Here is an 18,311-nt window from a genome sequence, read left to right as displayed (position 1 = left end):
CTTATAATTGGATTTTTTATGTTGAGTTTTTATGGTTAGGCCAAATCTTTAAAAAAATTTTTATTGAATCCCTGTGAAATAGATCCTTACAAAGTTGTTCATGGTTAGATTTCAGTCTACAGCAAAATCTTGCAGAACAAATGGAAACACTAAAGACATCTGTTATCTTTAATGAGATAATAATATTCATAACTGAAAGGGAAAAGTCTCATCAGCCAAAAAACCTGCTTGAAATAGTAAGGATTATTTGAGTTGAACAATGAAGAGAATTTGGGTAAATCTTATCAATCACATGAAAGTATGACATTTCACCTGGATTCATTTCTATAAATGAGTTCTTCCTAACCTAAAAAGAAAAAAAGTTTCTCAACTTACTGGCACATTTTACTTGGTATTGTGAGGTCAGTATTATTTATTCTAAAGTGTGCTTACTTATCATAAAAATAATTATAAATAAAGACATTAAAATTCAGAGCCAGGGAGCTAGCTCAATGGGCTGGAGTATATGCTCTGCGTGCAGGAGGCCTGGACTTGATCCCCGGCACCAGTTATAGTTCTTCAGCACCCCCAAGAGAGGAATAGCCTTGTAGAATCATTGGGTGGGACTTAAAAAATTAAAATACAGATGCTTGAGGGTTATTGAAAAACAAAAAGTTTCAAAAGAACATTTGGTTAAAAACCAACACATTGAGGTCCTCTGTAAATGACATAAGTGCCAGAGAAAGAACCTTCCCTCCTCTCCCTCTCCCCCTGCCCCACTATACCTCTCCCCCACCCTCCCTACCCCACTATACTCTACTTCTCAAGGGACAAATACAGAGACATGCATCTGCATAAACTGGAATTGTTTCTATTAAAAATATAAAAGAGCAAGTCACATAACCTGCTCGAGGGTTTCACATTTTTGTACAGCCTTCTGAAATTGGGTTATTTATCTATATCACACCTGGATCCTGAAGTCTGTATGGGCCACTTGTCATTATAATAACCTCCTCAAGACCTTCCCTTTCTCTCCTCTAGGAGAGAAAGCTGACACTACCTTTCCAGCAGATAAGAGGTCCCTTTGACAGTACACCCTGGGAGCTTCTGACTAGGTAGTACTTTAAGTGCTTCTGCTTCTTTGGCTGAGTGGTGAGCTTCAAGTTAATGTGGTTGGAAAATTCCGTGAAATACCGAAATCCTCTTTCTCCACAGCCAATACAGTTTCCAGAAAACCCTGGAAGGACAACCAAAGGTAGTCTTGTAAACTGATGCAGTGCATAGATATGTTCAGAATCTCTGGTTCAATAACTGTAATTTCAATAAAATAATACATGGTGAAAAGTATCAGAAATAAAATACTTTAGTATGAAATTTGCATTTATAACATAAACAGTATGATATACAGCATTTATGCAGTTGTCATAAAAGTATGAGAAAGATTTTTCCTAGATATGTTTATCTTTTCTTCTTCAGTATGTTTCCCTTCTCAGAGAAACTGCTGCTGTTAGTTTTGGTTCTTTGCCTTATCCACTGTCCAATTTGTCACCAATGGCCACAGCTGATTAGATTATGGACCAATATTTGAGTCAGTCTGGGATAGCCAGAGTCTGAATACTGAATTTTGAAATAAACAAAACAAATAAAGAATAAGACAATATGCATTAGACTCTGGGTTTGTAAAGTTTTGTAAAATTGAACAGGAATTGGGGCTTTATTAACCACATGTCAGCTGAGGTTTGGGAGAAAGCAAATTGAGCACTGCCAAGAAGCAGGACTGTGGACAGGATAACAGAGACGATGATGTGTGAACTGGGTACAACTGGTTTCTATGAAATAAAGCTGTACTTTCTGGCATCGGGTCCCCGACAGTCTTGTATTACTCTTTATACAACATCTTCTGCTCAGACTTCTTTTTTCTTTTTTTTTTTAGCTCTAATAGTCAAACAAATCCCCTCACGAAGTCTAATCAAACAAAAGAAAATTTTAAGTGACCTGCTAGAGCAGGGACATAGGGACAAGAAATGAAGAAGGCAAAGCAGATAAGAGACCATGCCTTGCTTGAAAATCAATTTCTCAGTTCTCTTTAATAAACAGAGCACTGAGGAATGGGAAGTTCAATGATTATTATTTATTCAATAATCATGGATTGTAAATCTAAAAATATGCCAGGTATTGTTAATAAACACTGGATAAAAAGCCATGAATGCTTAAGTAGTCATAAGTGCTGGTCAATTAAAAACCTGACAATTCCACTTAAATTAGTTAATTATTCTTCCTATCTGTAAACATGAACATTAAAAATGTAATAAATTATTAAAAATATATTCAGAGCTGGACTGTATTTGAAAGCATTTGGTTACTGGCCAATATATTAGAGTTCTAGATCAAAGAAAATAATTGTCAATGACTGCGTAGTTCATCAAGTTACTAAAGCCATCCACCCACCATGAATCCATGCATCCATCCACCCATCCACCCATCCAATAAATATTTGTACTGTACTATGTGTTAAGCATTGCTTCATTAGCAGGCCATTAGCTCTAAACAATACAGCCCAAACTACTATCTTCATGGGATTTAAATTCTCATGTAAATCATGTAGCAATGAAAAATTACCTGGTTGGTGATACATATTGAACACAACCAAAACATAGAAAAAAATCAGTAAAAACTTTTCACCCAAAAGGTTAAATAAGCAAGTGCACCCATATATAACTTATTTGATAGGTCCAACTAGTTAATTAGAAATTAGTGTGAATGTATGTTCATTTCTGTGTTTAGTATAATAGCCATGATATGGAAACAACTCAAATGTCCAATGATAGCTGTGGTACATGTACAATGAAGCTATAATAAAAGATGAAATAATGCAGTTTTCTGCAACATGGATAGATCTGGAGAATGTCATGTTAAATGAAATAGGTCTGAAGGAGGACAAATAGCTCATGCTTTTACTTATCTGTAGTAAATAGTGGGCAAGACAAGGAAATAGTATCAACAATGACAAACCCTTGGCCTTGGACTACAAACCAAAGATTCACAAGTACTGGGTGTGTGTGTGTGTGGGTGAGAGTTGAAAGTAGAAGTAATATAAGAAACATTGGTGGAGGATATGGGGTACTTTCATGCATAAAAACCACAAATGGGGCCAGAGAGACAGTACAGGGTTTAAGGTACTTTCCTTCCACATGGCCAACTCAGTTCAATCCCTAGCACAACATTTGGTTGGTCCTCCAACCATCACCAGGAGTGGCCCCTGAGCACAGAGCCTGGAGTAAATTCTGAGCACCTCTAAATGTGGTCCCCAAGTTTACAAAAAACTCTAAATGTTGACACTATTGAGACCATGTTACCTAAAGCATAATTGTTTAAGATTGGTCTGAGAATTAAAGTTGCCCTATTACTGAGTTGGAATTTATAGTTTCCTTCCTACACTGTGAAGTAAAAAGGGAGAGTGTAAGAAGGGTGCAAAAAGCAATGCATCTGAATAATCTTCAAAGACAAACTTCCCATTACACTAATGATTTATTATACTGAAGTTACAAAACTGCAGTTCATTTTTAAAAAGTATGATGTGGGGCTGGAGAGAGTGCAGCAGGGAAGATGCTTGCCTTGCATACAAGTGACCCGGGTTCAATACCAGCATCCCATATGGCCCCCAGGAATGATTTACAGAATCGGGAGTAACTCTGGTTAAAAAAATTTTTAGCGTTTTTTAAAGTTTAAAAAAATAAATTAGAGCATTAATTTAATTTTAGTCTTAGTTCAAATAGAGATTTCACCTGAGCAAATTTCTTGCTGTCAGCATCACAACAAATTATATACCTCTTACACCAAATTACCTTTCTAGTTTTTCTGGCAGTCAAGTCTTCCAACTGCATGGTAGATTTGGGGTATATGCACTGCCAACTGGATCAATATATTTTTAATCAATTCCCTCAGTCTTTGGAATCTGCACAATTTATATAAAAATTTAGAGAAATTGATATCGAAGTCCACAGGGAGTTTTGAATATTTGAATTTCATAATTATCCTTACTCTATTATTAATGCACACTAACCCATAGTATGTAAGAAGTGTTGAGTGATAATTAAATTTTGGACAATACAGTGTTAAATATATTAAAACCTCAACAATGTAATTTTGTTTGGGGATCAGACCAATGGTGTTCAGGGGCTACTTCCAGGGAGTTGCTCGATTGTAGCTTCTGGCTCTGCTTAGGGGCCCATGTAGTGCTGGGGGTTGATCCTGGACCAACAGTGCAATAGTTTAAGGAAAAAAACCCTGACATTATTGCATAACACTTTGAATTTTAAGAATGGTTGGTTTAACTTAATTTTAAGAATGCTGATTGTACATATATATGTGTGTGTATATATATTTACATTTACAAGGCTACATAAAATTAAAGATTCAAGATTATAAGAATATTTATGGGATAGAGAAGCTTAAAGTGTTAGAGTGCTTTGCAGGTGCAAGGCTCAGGGTTGATACCTGGTTCCACATGGTCCCCTGAACATCACTCAGAGTGATGCCCCAAGAGCCAGGCTGGGGGTAGCCCTGGAGCACCACCAGATGTGAACCAAAAACAAACAAAAATATTTAATGATATGACAGAATGGTAGAATAACTACTAACCATTTAATGAACAAGTATTATGTGTAGGCACTATGACAGAGGAATGTCTTAGAACAAGCATCTCCTATGATCTTTATAAGCTGCAAGGCTAGCATTTTGTGCATACGCACATATACATGCATATGTACATATGTGTTTATATACACATATGCATATATGTATACACATGTGTATACATATGTGTGAATCTAGACTTCAAGAGGATAAGAAGTTTGCCCAAGTTCTTACCCAAGTCACAAATCCTGAACAAAGTGACAAATCTGGGATTTACACTCAGTTCCAATTCCAATGTTCAACATCTATAGATTCATATTCTAGATTACACAGAATTTTAAAATACATTATTCTGATGGTATTAGTTTTTCTTTCTATGGCATATTCTAGGGGTATTTTTTCAGTCATGAGAAATCACTGAGCAAAAAAGACATTATGAGAGATATGGCTAGATCTGTGATAAAGTCATATATGAAATATTCCATTCAATGAAGCTATGAAGCTTTCAAATGCTGAAAAGATCCCCAAAGCTGTTCTAACACAACTGTTGTTAGCTCTGTGATGGAAAAAAATGGCTGTGTTATAATTTTTTTGTCTTCATAGTCTAGCATGATTTCAGTCACATGGTATATTTTTGAATAAATACTCACAAAAAAATGAACAAATACTTGTTCTATCTTTGCTAATTTAATTCAATACATAAACTTGACCATTAGGTTTCTGTTTTAAACCATCTGCTCAATTTTATCAAAAAAAATCAAACATTTTTACGAGTCTTAAGAAAAATGAAAATTGCCAATACCATTGCTATGAATCAAGAGACCTTTGAAATGTATTTTAAGGAAGCCTTTTTTTAAAAAAAAATTTTTATTTATCTTGGTTTTGAGGGCTATACCTTGCAATACTCAGGGGTTACTCCTCGATTTGCACTTAGGAGTCACTTCTGGCAGGCTCAAGGGTCCATATGGGATGCTGGACATTGAATCCAGGGTGCCCACAAGCAAGACAAGCATCCTACCCACTGTACTATCTCTCCTGTTTTTAAAGAAAGCTTTAGAATGCCTATGCAGGGTAGTAATCTGACTCAACATATTGACTTATTTACTTCTAGACTTTCTGGTGAAATTAGAAAGTAGGAATAATATATCAAACCAGACAAACAATACAATACTGAATTATCACATTTCTTTTTTTATACTCAAAGCTATACCAAGATTTCTATTTGGAGCCAGAGAAATATTACAGAGGTTAAGGAACTTGTTTTGCATGTGACCAAGCCTGGTATTATCCCTGCACTCACCAAAATATTCTAATTGTTTTTTTATAGTAAAATGATATTCTGAGAAACAAAAACTATAAAGTACAGTAGCCTCAAGTCAATATACATCATGTACTCCCTTATTTTTAGTTATTAAAAAGAACAAAAATAAATTTATTTTTTTATAATATAGGGAAACTATGCTGTGTAAAATGGCCAAAGCTCAAGTTAATACCAGAAATACAATCCTGAGATTAATTATATATTTGGGATAACACATGTATCCTATGTTTATTTTGGATAAACTCACGCTAAATGTAAAATGAGAATCACATCAATTATATTAAGAATAATACATGCTATGAAAAAACTGCAGATAATATAAAAGTGGATAATTCACAGTTGACGGGAGTTTAGAACATTGGAATCTGATCTATTATGACTCTATAAAGAATGAATTCTACTTTATTTTGTAAAATATTCATTTTTAATAAATCTCTTGATTTAAGAAAAAAAATCTCTTCTTTTAAAAAGTTTCTATTTTTGTTTGCTTTGCTTTTGGACCACCTGGAGGTACTCATGAAATATACCTGCCTGTGCTCAGGAATCATTCCTGAGGGTTTGGGAGACTATCTGGGATGCTGGGGCCATGTGCAAGGCAAAGTGCTCCACCCACTGTACTATTGCTCAGGCCCCAACAACTCCTTTGTTAAGGCAAGTATCTTTGGTTGATCTCATTTGGGTTTTGGAGCACACCCACCGATGCTGGAGCTACTCCTGACATGTTTCTCTGAAGTTTCTTCTGGAGGGCCTCCAGGTACCACGAGGTAGTGAGAATCAAATATGGGTCTCCAAGCACGTTTTTCTTTAAATTTCTGAGCTATTTCCCTTGGTCTAGAGCAAGTGTTTTGAAAATGAAAAGAAATAACAGCTATTTTTCAAGAAGTTACAAAAGAAAAAAAGTTTCATACTTGACTAATATATATTATACTCAATTCAGTCTCTGACTTAAAAAAATTCTGTCTGGGAAGAGAGCTCAAAGGGTTGGAGCCCATGTTTTGCATGTGGGCATGCAGGTCTGATCTCCAGCACTGCATGGTCCCCTGAGCACTGTGGGAGCAACTCCCAATCACCAAGCCATGATTAGCCCATGAGTCCTAGCCCCAGAGCATTGCCAGATGAGGCCCCAAAACTTAAAAAAAAAGAATAGGGAATGTCAGGGAAAGAATTCAAAGGGCTGGAATGAATGCACTGCATGTTCAATCTCTGCACAGTTCCCGAGCACCCCTGGGTAGCTTTGGTGGTCCCTGTACTACCAGGCCAAGCTGCACCATATCCCAGACCCAGGCTCTTGGCCAATTCCGTAACTGCCTGTGCCAGTATCCTGGGGAGTGAGTGGCCACTGAGCTCCCAAGCCCAGCTGGGAGGTCCTCCATGGCCACCCACCCAATTAAACTAAATTCTGTGCTAATTTAAAATAAACTTATATTTGTACTCCATTATCTTGGAAGGAATTTTATAGGCATAAAATACTTACCTAAAAGTGCATTTTTCCCATGATCATCTGGTAGAAAGCGTTTGTCTACAGCACATACTAGGATATGTTCAGGAAGATTGGGAGACTTGGCCCCAACCAGAAGGAATCCTGCTGGGATGTCAATTTGTTCCATACATAGTGATACCAAACGCAAATCCTTTCCTGCTTGACAAAAACCTAAAACCCAATAAGAAGGACACAGTGAGATGTTTAAAAGATGATGACTCCTTAATATCCATTTGCTGTTTGTTTTGGAATCATTTGGTGATGCTCAGGGGTGACTCCTGGCTCTGCACTCAGGAATTACTCCTGGTGGTGCTCAGGGGACCATATGGGATGCTGGGATACAGCCCAGGCCAATCTTGTGCAAGGCAAGTGCCCTACCTGCTGTACTATCTCTTCAGCCCTCAATGGTCCCTATAGTTTTTTTCTATGCTTGGGAGGAACATGGTAGCCCCAGGGATCAAACTAGCTGCATGCAAGGTAAATGTAGCTCCTGTAATATCTCAACAGCCCAAAATGGGAACCTTATTGATTAACTAAACCTGGAAAATCACAGCTTTCTCCCTCAGAATTCTGAACACAGAACCAGAGAAAGGATGGTTGCATCTGCTATGCGGCAGCTGCTTCTTGCCCTGTGTGAGAAGTCTGCCAGAGACACTGAGAGAGAATGCTATGGCTATGTTTTGATCCTTGAAGCCAAGCTGTATCTTTCTTTGCCAAGATATGGTCTGAAATTATTTCCTTTGGAAATTTCCGAGTAACTTCTTCATTTTCTTTAAGGTAGCCTGAGCTGGGTTTCTCCCACTTACAACTAAAACGGTGAATAAAAGCATGATAAATACAATTTCAGGGAGTTGTGGAAGAAAAGGGAAGACATCCAATTCTTCACATACAAACAGACTACCATATACCAAGAAGGAAACATACTAGATTATTCCAGAGTCAATTAATATTTTTTATGTTTGAGCCTGGCAAGCTACCAAGACTATCCTGCCCTCATGGCAAATCCTGGCAAGCTACCCATGCATGGCTTATCCAATGTGCCAAAAACAGTAACAACAAATCTCACAATGGAGACGTTACTGATGCCCACTCTAGCAAATTGATGAGCAAAGGAATGACAGTGATACAGTGATTAAGCACAAAAATAGTAACAAGTCTCACAATGGAGACGTTACTGGTGCCCGCTCAAGCAAAATCGAAGAACAACGTGGATGGGGATGACAGTGCTACAGTGCTATATTAAGCAAATACCAACAAACAATTGAATGGCAAAGTTAGTATATGAGGAACAAGAGAAAACCACATTCAAACATTGTAAGAGGCTGTGATGCATATAATCATCTATATTACTAGGATCATTAAAACTGAAACGCAGATAACATTTTTAAAAAATCAACTAGTGGGCTGGAGTGATAGCACAGCAGATAGGGCATTTGTCTTGCACACGGCCGACCCAGATTCAATTCCCAGCATCCCATATGGTCCCCAGAGCACTGCCAGGAGTAATTCCTGAGTGCATGAGCCAGGAGTAATCCTTGTGCATTGCCGGGTGTGACCCCCCCAAAAAAAATCAACTAGTTTAAAATTATAAAGACAATTGGATTCAACCATTTCGTGCTGGAAGATCCCTTCTTGACCTTGAAATTAAAATTTTTTTATTGTTCATAACTGATAAAATTCATTGTCTCTCTCATCCCATTACTCATCGATTTGCTCGAGTGGGCACCAGTAATGTCTCCATTGTGAGACTTGTTACTGTTTTTGGCATATCAAATATGCCACGGGTAGCTTGCCAGGCTCTGCCGTGCAGGCAAGATACTCTCGGTAGCTTGCCGGGCTCTCTGAGAGGGGCTGAGGAATCGAACCCAGGTCAGTCGAGTGCAAGGCAAACTCCCTACCCGCTTTGCTATCAAGTTATTAATTCTTTAACTATAAATGAATGACAGTTTTGGGGGTTGTTTCTTGGCCCACCTGACAATGCTCAGGGATTACTCCTGGCTCTGCACTCAGCAATTACTTCTGCTGATGCTTGGGGGACCATATGGGATGCAGGGGATCAAACTTGGGTTGGCCTCATGCAAGGCAAACGCTCTAACTGCTGCTTTATCTCTCCAACCCCTGAACAATATTTTACTCACAATATCATCTATATTTACTTGAAAAATAGTCATTTATACACCCCCACTTAGGGACAAGACTCACAGGATAAAAGTTGGGAAATGATGGTTATGATACCAATGACAGTTTAAAAATTAAAAAGTACTTAACACAACCCAGATATAGAGCTAAACCACTTTCTAGATTATTCTATTTAATTCTTTCAACTCTAGGTAGGTACTATTATCTCTTTTTTTTAAAAAAAAATTGAGGTACTGAAAGATTAAAGAACTTTCCCAAAATTAGTGAATCCAATGATGCAAGACATGTGAAGATTGTTAAATAAAAATAGACAAAATTGAACTCTTAATTTGAATTAAAAGGAAAACTAAGATCAGTAATAATCCAGAGTCAAAATCATGATGGATAAACACAGACTTTCTCACCAAGTTCTAAAATACTATATCTAAAAAATAAAGCAACAAGAAATAGGCAAACCAATAAAATACTAAATCCAGGAGGCATTTTAAAACCTATAAGGGGAATTCACTACTTTAAAAATCAAGATAACTATTAATTATCTTCATATAAGCAGGAAAATGTTTTCCCAAAAGGAGATAAGTTGTTCATGATTGCCTATTATAAAATTGGGTAGTTGGGAGAGCTGTCACTAGAAGTAGTAATACAAGCTCTCTACAACCTCTATTCATGCTATATTGGAAGCATACAATAAGTAAAATCCAGTACATATAAATTTATAAATTATTATAAGCTTTTTAAGGCCATCAGTGTTATACATATTTTTTCTTCATCTTAGTTTTTCCCTGTCTCTATCCTTCCCCCCCTTCCTCCTTCTTTCCCTTCCAGTTATCTCCTGGTCTCCATTAGTGCTACATATCAAAATCACTGGCTCTAACATTTCAATGTGAGTTTCCAAAATCCCAGAGAGTTCATAAAGATATTGCAGTATACTTGGGATTCATAAGTGAAATCTGAACAGACATCAGTACCAATTTGTAAAAGCTAATAAACGTTCTTATATTCCTTTTTTCATTTTTGTTTTGGGGGCCATATCCAGTAGCTCAGGGCTTACTTCTGGCTCTGCTACACTCAAGGATCACTCCTGGTGGGACAAACAAGACAATATATGGTGCCAGGAATTGAACCCAGGTGGATTGTGTCCCACAAAAGCACCCTAACCGACTGTACTATTACTCCAGTCCGTCATTTTTCATAGGGATCATTCATAGCAATGCTTAAGGGCCACCAGACCACACCAGGTAATGAAAGCTAATTAATAAAACCCTGGAGGTCAAATTCAGGGCCTCACATATGCTAGATATATCCACTTCTTGTTAACTCCCTGGTCCTCTGATATCCTATTTTCAAAACAATATTCTGAGGCCCTTGTATCCTATACATGTAAGGATAATGAATACAGACGGATAAGCACAGGATTCACTCAGCTAAACCACTATCAACATGCAGTTTGACAATTAGTTTTTAAGCAGTTTTTATTATCAGTCATATATATCATTTCCTAATTATACCCATAAATAGCTGTTGATTAATAATGGAAAACTTAGGGACTACTGATTGCATTAATAAATAGTGGGTTGGAATAATAGCACAGCAGGTAGGGAGCTTGCCTTGCACACAGCCAACTCAGGTTTGGTCCCCGGCATCCTACATGGTCCCCCAAACATAACCAGGAATAATTTCTGAGTGCAGAACCAGGAATAAGCCCTGAGCATCAGCATAGTCCCAAGCAAAAATAGAAACAATAGTGTTATATAAAGTGACTAAGGAATTTCCTTGCTTGATATGAAAGATTAAACCTACACATTGTTCATTAAATAAGACTAAATAATCATGCAATCCATAATGAGAACCACGACCAAGTGTACAAACACCACAGCAAGTACCTGCAGCCCCCTGTCAATGAATGAGGAAGACTATGTCAAATGCAACATGTACTTATAGAACTCCTCAGAAAACAATGATTAAACAACAATTTGGTGACTCTATTTTAATTTGGCTTTCACGGTAGAAGAAGACTATCTCTCTCAGCAGCATTGTTATTTGCTGGGCGGGTAAGATAGAACAAAGAGTACAGTGCTTGCCTCATATGTGGTTAACCCAGGTTCTATGCCCATATGGTCCCCTGAACCCACCAGGAGGGATCTCTGAATGCAAAGTCAAGAGTAAACCCTGAGAAATATCAGGTATCACTGTATCACTGTCATCCCATTGCTCATAAGCTATGGCCAACAAAACAAAACAAAACAAACCTCCCCAACCAAACATCCACAAAGCAGTGTAATTTGCAGAGAAATTAATAATAAATGATATTTGTGGTTTTGCTCCACTGGCTCACTCCTGGCTGAGGGTGTTCAGGGATCATATGGGATGCTGGGATTGAACTCAGGTTGGCTATGTGCAAGGCAAGTGCTCTACACACTGTACTATCACTCTGACCCAGTATACTTTATTTACTTATTTAATTAATTAATTTATTTTTTGCTTTTTGGGTCACACCTGGCGATGCACAGGAGTTACTCCTGGCTCTGCACGCAGGAATTACCCCTGGCGGTGCTCAGGGGACCATATGGGATGCTGGGATTCGAACTCGGGTCGGCCGCGTGCAAGGCAAACGCCCTGCCCGCTGTGCTATCGCTCCAGCCCCAGTATACTTTATTTTTAAAAGAAAACAAAACATGTGTTTTTAGACAAAAATTAATTTTATGTAACTTAAATAGCAATCTCTGTATAAGATATAGAAAAAATTTCTTCTTATATGGATAGCATCAAAAAGTATATTGATATACTGGCCCATAATACTATCCACTTTATATCACTTCTCTACCACAAAGTAAGTAATAACAGACTTACTGTTTGAATTTCAAGGGATCCAAATACATATATACGATTATGAGAGATCTGAGAATTGTTAATTTACTTTAGCCTCTCTGATATGGAACTAGGAACTATTAAGCTTGAGATGGCTAGAGAGCAAAAACAGTGGGACTCAGAAGCAGGAAAATATGTACAAGGGGTAAGGTGCTTGCGTCCAATACTGTCCAGCTTATCCCTGGGAGGGGCATCCAGGCCTCCTGGAGCACCACTTGGGAGATTGCCCCACAAAAAACAGTGGGACTGGTCTTTTGGATGCTCCTTCATCCTCATTAACATCTCTTTGATTCATATCATGCTTTACCTTCCCCCAGATACAGGATGGACCAGCAGTTTTTGATTTATGCTGAATCCTATCCTCCAACTTTCCAGGCTAAATATTAGGAGGCACTTGTTCAACTAGTCCATCAGCCATGGATTATGTCAACATCTACCTATTTCAAACTTGCTGATGATTCCTTAAAATATATGTTCTTTTTTGCAAGCCACAAAGTTTATCTAGAATTAGAGAGTAACATTTCTGGAGAGCTTTCTCCAATAAATAAATTACAGCAAAGGGGAGATTACAGGGAAAATTACACTTTGGGGCTAAACGGGAATAGAATCAAGAATATAACAACGTAAATATGAGAAGAAATCAGGATTCCCTACAGGAGAAAGATGACTTCAGTGACATAATGAAAATTATAGTGTGTACTCAAGATGTGCAAACAGTTTTATGCATCACAGTTCTTATACAAGTTCCCATTTATGAATGAGGACACCTAGAGGCTAAAAGTATTAAGTATTTAAAAAAAAACCAGCTGGATTCTGAAAAGCTTGTTTTCTAGTCTCCTCTTAATTTTTATCCCCAAGAGATGACTGTGATGATTAAAAAAAATATATATATATACATATATATATACTATTTTATGTCTTAGAAAAAAATTCCTAGGAACCAGATAGAGCAGTGACTAAGGAGCTTGCCTTGCCACGGTTGACATGGTTTTGATCCCCAATACCCCTTATGGTCCCCCAATCATGCCAAGAGTGATCCCTGAGAGCAGGATTAAGCCCTGAGCATTGCTGTGTGTGGCCACAAAACAAAAGAAAATAAAAACCCTCCAAACAACGATAAGGTGCCCAGAAGAGGCAGAAGAGGTATTTAAGCCAAGTGACAAAACTAAAACAGTTTGAGCAACTAACCAAATATTTTATTTTAGCTCCCAAAATAAAATAAATACTTTGAATATAAAATAATATAATCAAGAGACTAAATCAATAACAGACTACTTCCTGGACATTTGAATTCCAAATAATTTAGGCCTATTTGTTCTCAAGGGGCAGGGAATAGCTCTCCCAGTTCCTTGACTGTGAACTGAGTCATACCCTTCCAACAGGAGAAAGAGTGAAGCAAGCAATTCCTTAGCCAGATGACCGAGTTCAACATCAATAATCATAAGTCCTGCTGATAGTATAGAGTATTGATATAATATAATGAAAACAACACTTTATGTCTATAATCTTGTTCCCCAAACTCTGTCCAATCAAGAGAAAAACATCAGAAAAATACAATACAAGTCTTCTAAATATAGCTTACCAATTATTTCTAAAACTACGAGGGTCATTAAAAACAAGGGAAGTCTGAGAATCTGTCACACTCAAGAGAGTCTAAGGAAATGTGACAGCTAAATCAAATGTGGTGCCCTGGATAGAATTTAGAAAGAGCAAAATGACATTAGGTGACTATGAAGGAACCTGGGGCCAAGGATGTATTCTGCAGTACAGCACTTGCCTGGTATGGCTAAGATCTAGGGTTCAATTCCTGGCACTGCCCCCTCCCCATCCAATGAAGATGAAGATGAACCAAAAATAAAGAAATTTGATGATTATGATGAATAGCTTAAGATGTTTATAGGAGAAGCTACAAATAGGAGATTTGGAGAAATGGAACTATTTATTCCAATTTCTGTATTCTAAAACTTTTTAAAAACAGTCTAACTTTTGGGGGCTGGAGTGATAGTACAGCGGGTAGGGCATTTGCCTTGCACGCCGCCAAGCCGGGTTCGACTCCCAGCATCCCATATGGTCCCCTGAGCACCACCAGGAGTAATTTCTGAGTGCAAAGCCAGGAGTAACCCCTGTGCATCGCCAGGTGTGACCCAAAAAGAAAAAACAACAACAACAAAACAACCCAAAAAAATACAGTCTAACTTTAAAGCTTCTATTTCTTTGTTTGTTTTATTTTGGGCGTACTGACAGTGCTCAGGGCTTACTCCTGGTTCTGTACTCAGGGATCACTTCTGGTGAGTCCTGGGGGGGCTTCATGGGGGATCCTAACAGCATTGGCTGCATGCAAGGCTACTGCTCTAACCATTGTACTATATTAGCTCCTGAGCCCCTAAATATTCCATTTTTATCTTTTCACTTCTAATTATTTATCAACACAAGCCACATAAACAATTTAAGAGAAAAGAGAACAGAGAAAGTAAGGCTTTCACAACCCAAAATCACCGTCATGCTTCTGGCATGACTCCATCTCAGGACAGATCTCACAGAGACATAATCTGCTGAAAATCTGGTATGTGGGTTTTGTGACTGAAATCTCCAGGCTTTCTCGGGGTCAGGATGGGTTACCTCTCCACACCGCCCTGTACTTACAGAAGCCTCAGCAGTCACATCCACACCCCAAAGCGGCCACCTAATTGAAAAGCTACGCCAGCCAGCCTTAGCTTTCTGATAAAAATACCAAATGCCCTGAATAAACACCATGCTCTCTGAGCATCGGTTTTGTAAACTATAATGCACAAAAGGAAAAGGAGAGAGAGAGCAAGAAGGAAAGTGCCTCCCATAGAGGGAGGGTGAGATTTGGGGGGATGGTGGTAGGGAAACAGGGGACACTGGTGGTGGGAAATGTGCACTGGTGCTGGATCATTGTATGACTGAAACCCAATTATGAACAGCTTTGTAATGGTCTATCTCACAGATATTCAATTAATTTTTTTTTTTAAGAGAAAGCAAGGCTGGGGTCTAGGAAGAAGGTCAGGAAGAAACCAATTCAAGGACAGATCTCACAGTGATCTCAACCACTCAACCACTTTCGAGGGGTTGCAAAATCAAGGAAAAGTGACTAAATTCAGCAGCTACTCTTCTAAGGGTCTGTCCTTCTGCCATGATATTTATTAGCTGTTTCCCCTAAACTCCCATTCAAACCAGTTAATTAAACATCAGGGAACCGCAATCAAGAAAGACATTATGCAAAGAACAGTAAGTTAATTTAGTTGTTTATGCTGTTAGTTTTTGTAAAAAATAATAATCAGATAACTAAAGAAGCTATAAAATATAACAATATTTCCAGAATGAAATGCTTCAAATATCTAATGTAGTTCTATTTTTTGTTCACTATAATTGTGAGATTACATATCTAATAGTGCTCAAATATTAAATCTCAATTAGAAACAACTAAGATTGTTGTTTCCAATTAAAAAGCAAAAAAACCCTTACTACATCCATATATTATTAATTTCATTTGAACTAAGTTTGCAAAGAAAGGATCTTTTAGAGGTCACTAGAAGACTTGGGGGTGGGTAGAGGGTGCCCTAAGGAAGAACCTAAGCTTGTTTACTGTTGCAAGGAAAGAAAGACCAGTTGTGGACATACAAACAGAGCTTAATTGACAAAGGTAACTTTAAATAGTATTGTTTTCTGAGAATAAAACTGAAATGTTACCTAAAACCAAAACTCCACAGCAAATGATTTTAACTTTAAAAAGGGATAATAGCTGAGGACCCTTCATTATAAACTTCATCTGCATTTCCTTAAGAAAACAGTCAAGGTTTTCTCTTTACAAGAACATTTGCATTCTCCAATTATCTCCAACTTGAAGGTTAAGAAGTAATCTAAATGGGGGAAGGAGATATTTACTGAAACAGCTGTTGTAAAAAAGATTACCAACTAAAGTAATCAAAGCAGTATTTGGAAGCCTATAATTTGCTTCCCTTCAACCCCTCAGATAATCAACTGCCTCCCAGCAGGGTAGGAACCTACGCTATTCCAATAATTTACATAAGAAATTAGCAACCAAAATTTACATTTGAATGCTTAAACCCCAGCCGTCCAACAGGTGTTAAGTATCTGCTTATCTAAACTGCCTCTAAAAATAGCTTTACCTTCCTTTAAATCTTAGGTAAACAGAGGCTTTCCCATGAAGAGAAGGTAATGTGCTGAAACAAGTTCTGCCATTAGAACGCCCTGCTATTTTGCTGCTATTTTTATAAGAAAAATGTTGTAGTTGGTCTACCTTTAATAACAGAGGAATCAAAAACTGCCTTAGAATGAACCAAATTGAAAAAGCTATAAAGAAATTATGAACTATGAAATTATAAATTTGCTTTTCATTTTTATTGGCCATAATTAGGTGAATTCAAGGAGGAAATAAGTAATGAAGATGCAATTGGTTACAAAAAACTGAATCATTGGTGCAGGAATCTAAGTTTAGAACAAACAATAGCTTTCTGGTTTTCTGGCTTTCTGGTGGTCTTGGAATTTGAGTCTTGTTAAATGGAATAGTTCGTTTTTCTCAGAAGACATGCACCTCTCATTTTTTCCCTTTATTTATATATATAAAAAAAAAACTACTGTCCTTCCATTATACTTTACAGAATTGCTGCAGAGTGGTGATGATGTTTTATAGTTTAATATTTACTCTCTTCTAGGTGACTGAGTTTGTATCTTGGTGGCAAGTAACAGCTTTCCATACCTGATTAAAATATTACCCGCAATGCCAGTACCCCAGAAATATCAAATAAAAATATACCTTGGGCACGGGAAATATGGGACCCCCCCCCTCATCCATTTGTGATGTGTGTGTGTGTGTGTGTGTATAAAATTTGGTGTCTCAAAATAATCCTATAAAGCGTTTCACTCTGGTTCTACTTAATCCTTACATAAAACAAATTTCCAATGAAAATCCAACAACTTTTTAAACATTATTTCAACTATTAGCCATTAACTGGTGAATTCTACCACCATAGATTTATTCCAGCAACAATGAATACAATTTTACATAGTAGCCATAGTAAAGGACTGTAAGCCCCTAGTGTGTGTGTGGGGTGGACTTCCTAGATATATAAAGTCTAGGGAAAAGAAACCGATAATGTGTGACAGCAGATGCATAGAGAATGATTGTGCTAGAGGTAGACCCAACTCAAAGACCAGTAGCATTAGTTGCTGGAGATAACCTGTAGCTGATAGACAAGTTAGAAGAACTATTTGGGAACTATTTAAGTCTCCACATTAGGAGTTATATTTTTGTTTTTGCTGGCTTTTTATCTCCCAAGTGATTCCACTCTTGACCAACCAGGCTGTGGTTCAATGGGAGGGCCTGGCCTCAGGAGGAGAAAGTGCTGTTTGGGTTCTGTGGTGCTTATTATAAATCCTGTAAATCGCAGCACCTCAATAAAAAACAAATAAACAAAATGAACAATAAGTTAATAAATCTCAGTAGGTTCTAAGCAAGGCATAAACCTTAGCCCCTGTTCTATCATTCTAAGCCCTTCATTTCGCACTGTATCAGATTTAAGAAAAGGAAAAGTCGAGAGAAAACAAAATTTCCCCAAAGTAGAGAGACAGAGAATGGTGGTAAGGATCTGAGAACAACTACATTTGGAGAATACTGGATCAGTGGGAGCTGCATATAGAGGTGGAAGGGAAAATTGGGGTGCAGGATAGGTTAGGGGTTAAAGACATGTCACAACATCCTAAGGTGCTGAGTTCCTTCCTTCCTTCCCCTTCCTGATTCTTCCTTTTCCCCAGAGAGATTCCCAAGTGCAATTCAGGGAGCCCTACTCTCAACACGGCCAACAGGCCCATGGGTCAGTGCTCGGACTGGAGAATGCTGTGCAGCTC

The 18,311-nt window shown here is 37.8% G+C and overlaps 1 protein-coding gene across 1 annotated transcript in view; it reads right to left on the bottom strand.

The window, feature by feature from the left end:
- GREB1L (GREB1 like retinoic acid receptor coactivator) overlaps positions 1-18,311 on the bottom strand; it is a 273,408-nt gene that overhangs the window by 101,551 nt on the left and 153,546 nt on the right. Inside the window, exons 5-6 of the mRNA XM_055126772.1 lie at positions 7,410-7,586; positions 1,040-1,216 (exon numbers count right to left, since the gene is read on the bottom strand). Of these exons, the coding sequence (XP_054982747.1) occupies positions 1,040-1,216; positions 7,410-7,586 (354 nt within the window). The remainder of the gene's footprint in view (positions 1-1,039; positions 1,217-7,409; positions 7,587-18,311) is intronic.

This window comes from Sorex araneus, chromosome 2, assembly GCF_027595985.1.
Source record: "Sorex araneus isolate mSorAra2 chromosome 2, mSorAra2.pri, whole genome shotgun sequence".
NCBI lineage: Eukaryota > Metazoa > Chordata > Mammalia > Eulipotyphla > Soricidae > Sorex > Sorex araneus.
This window is presented reverse-complemented; position numbering and strand designations above follow the sequence as displayed.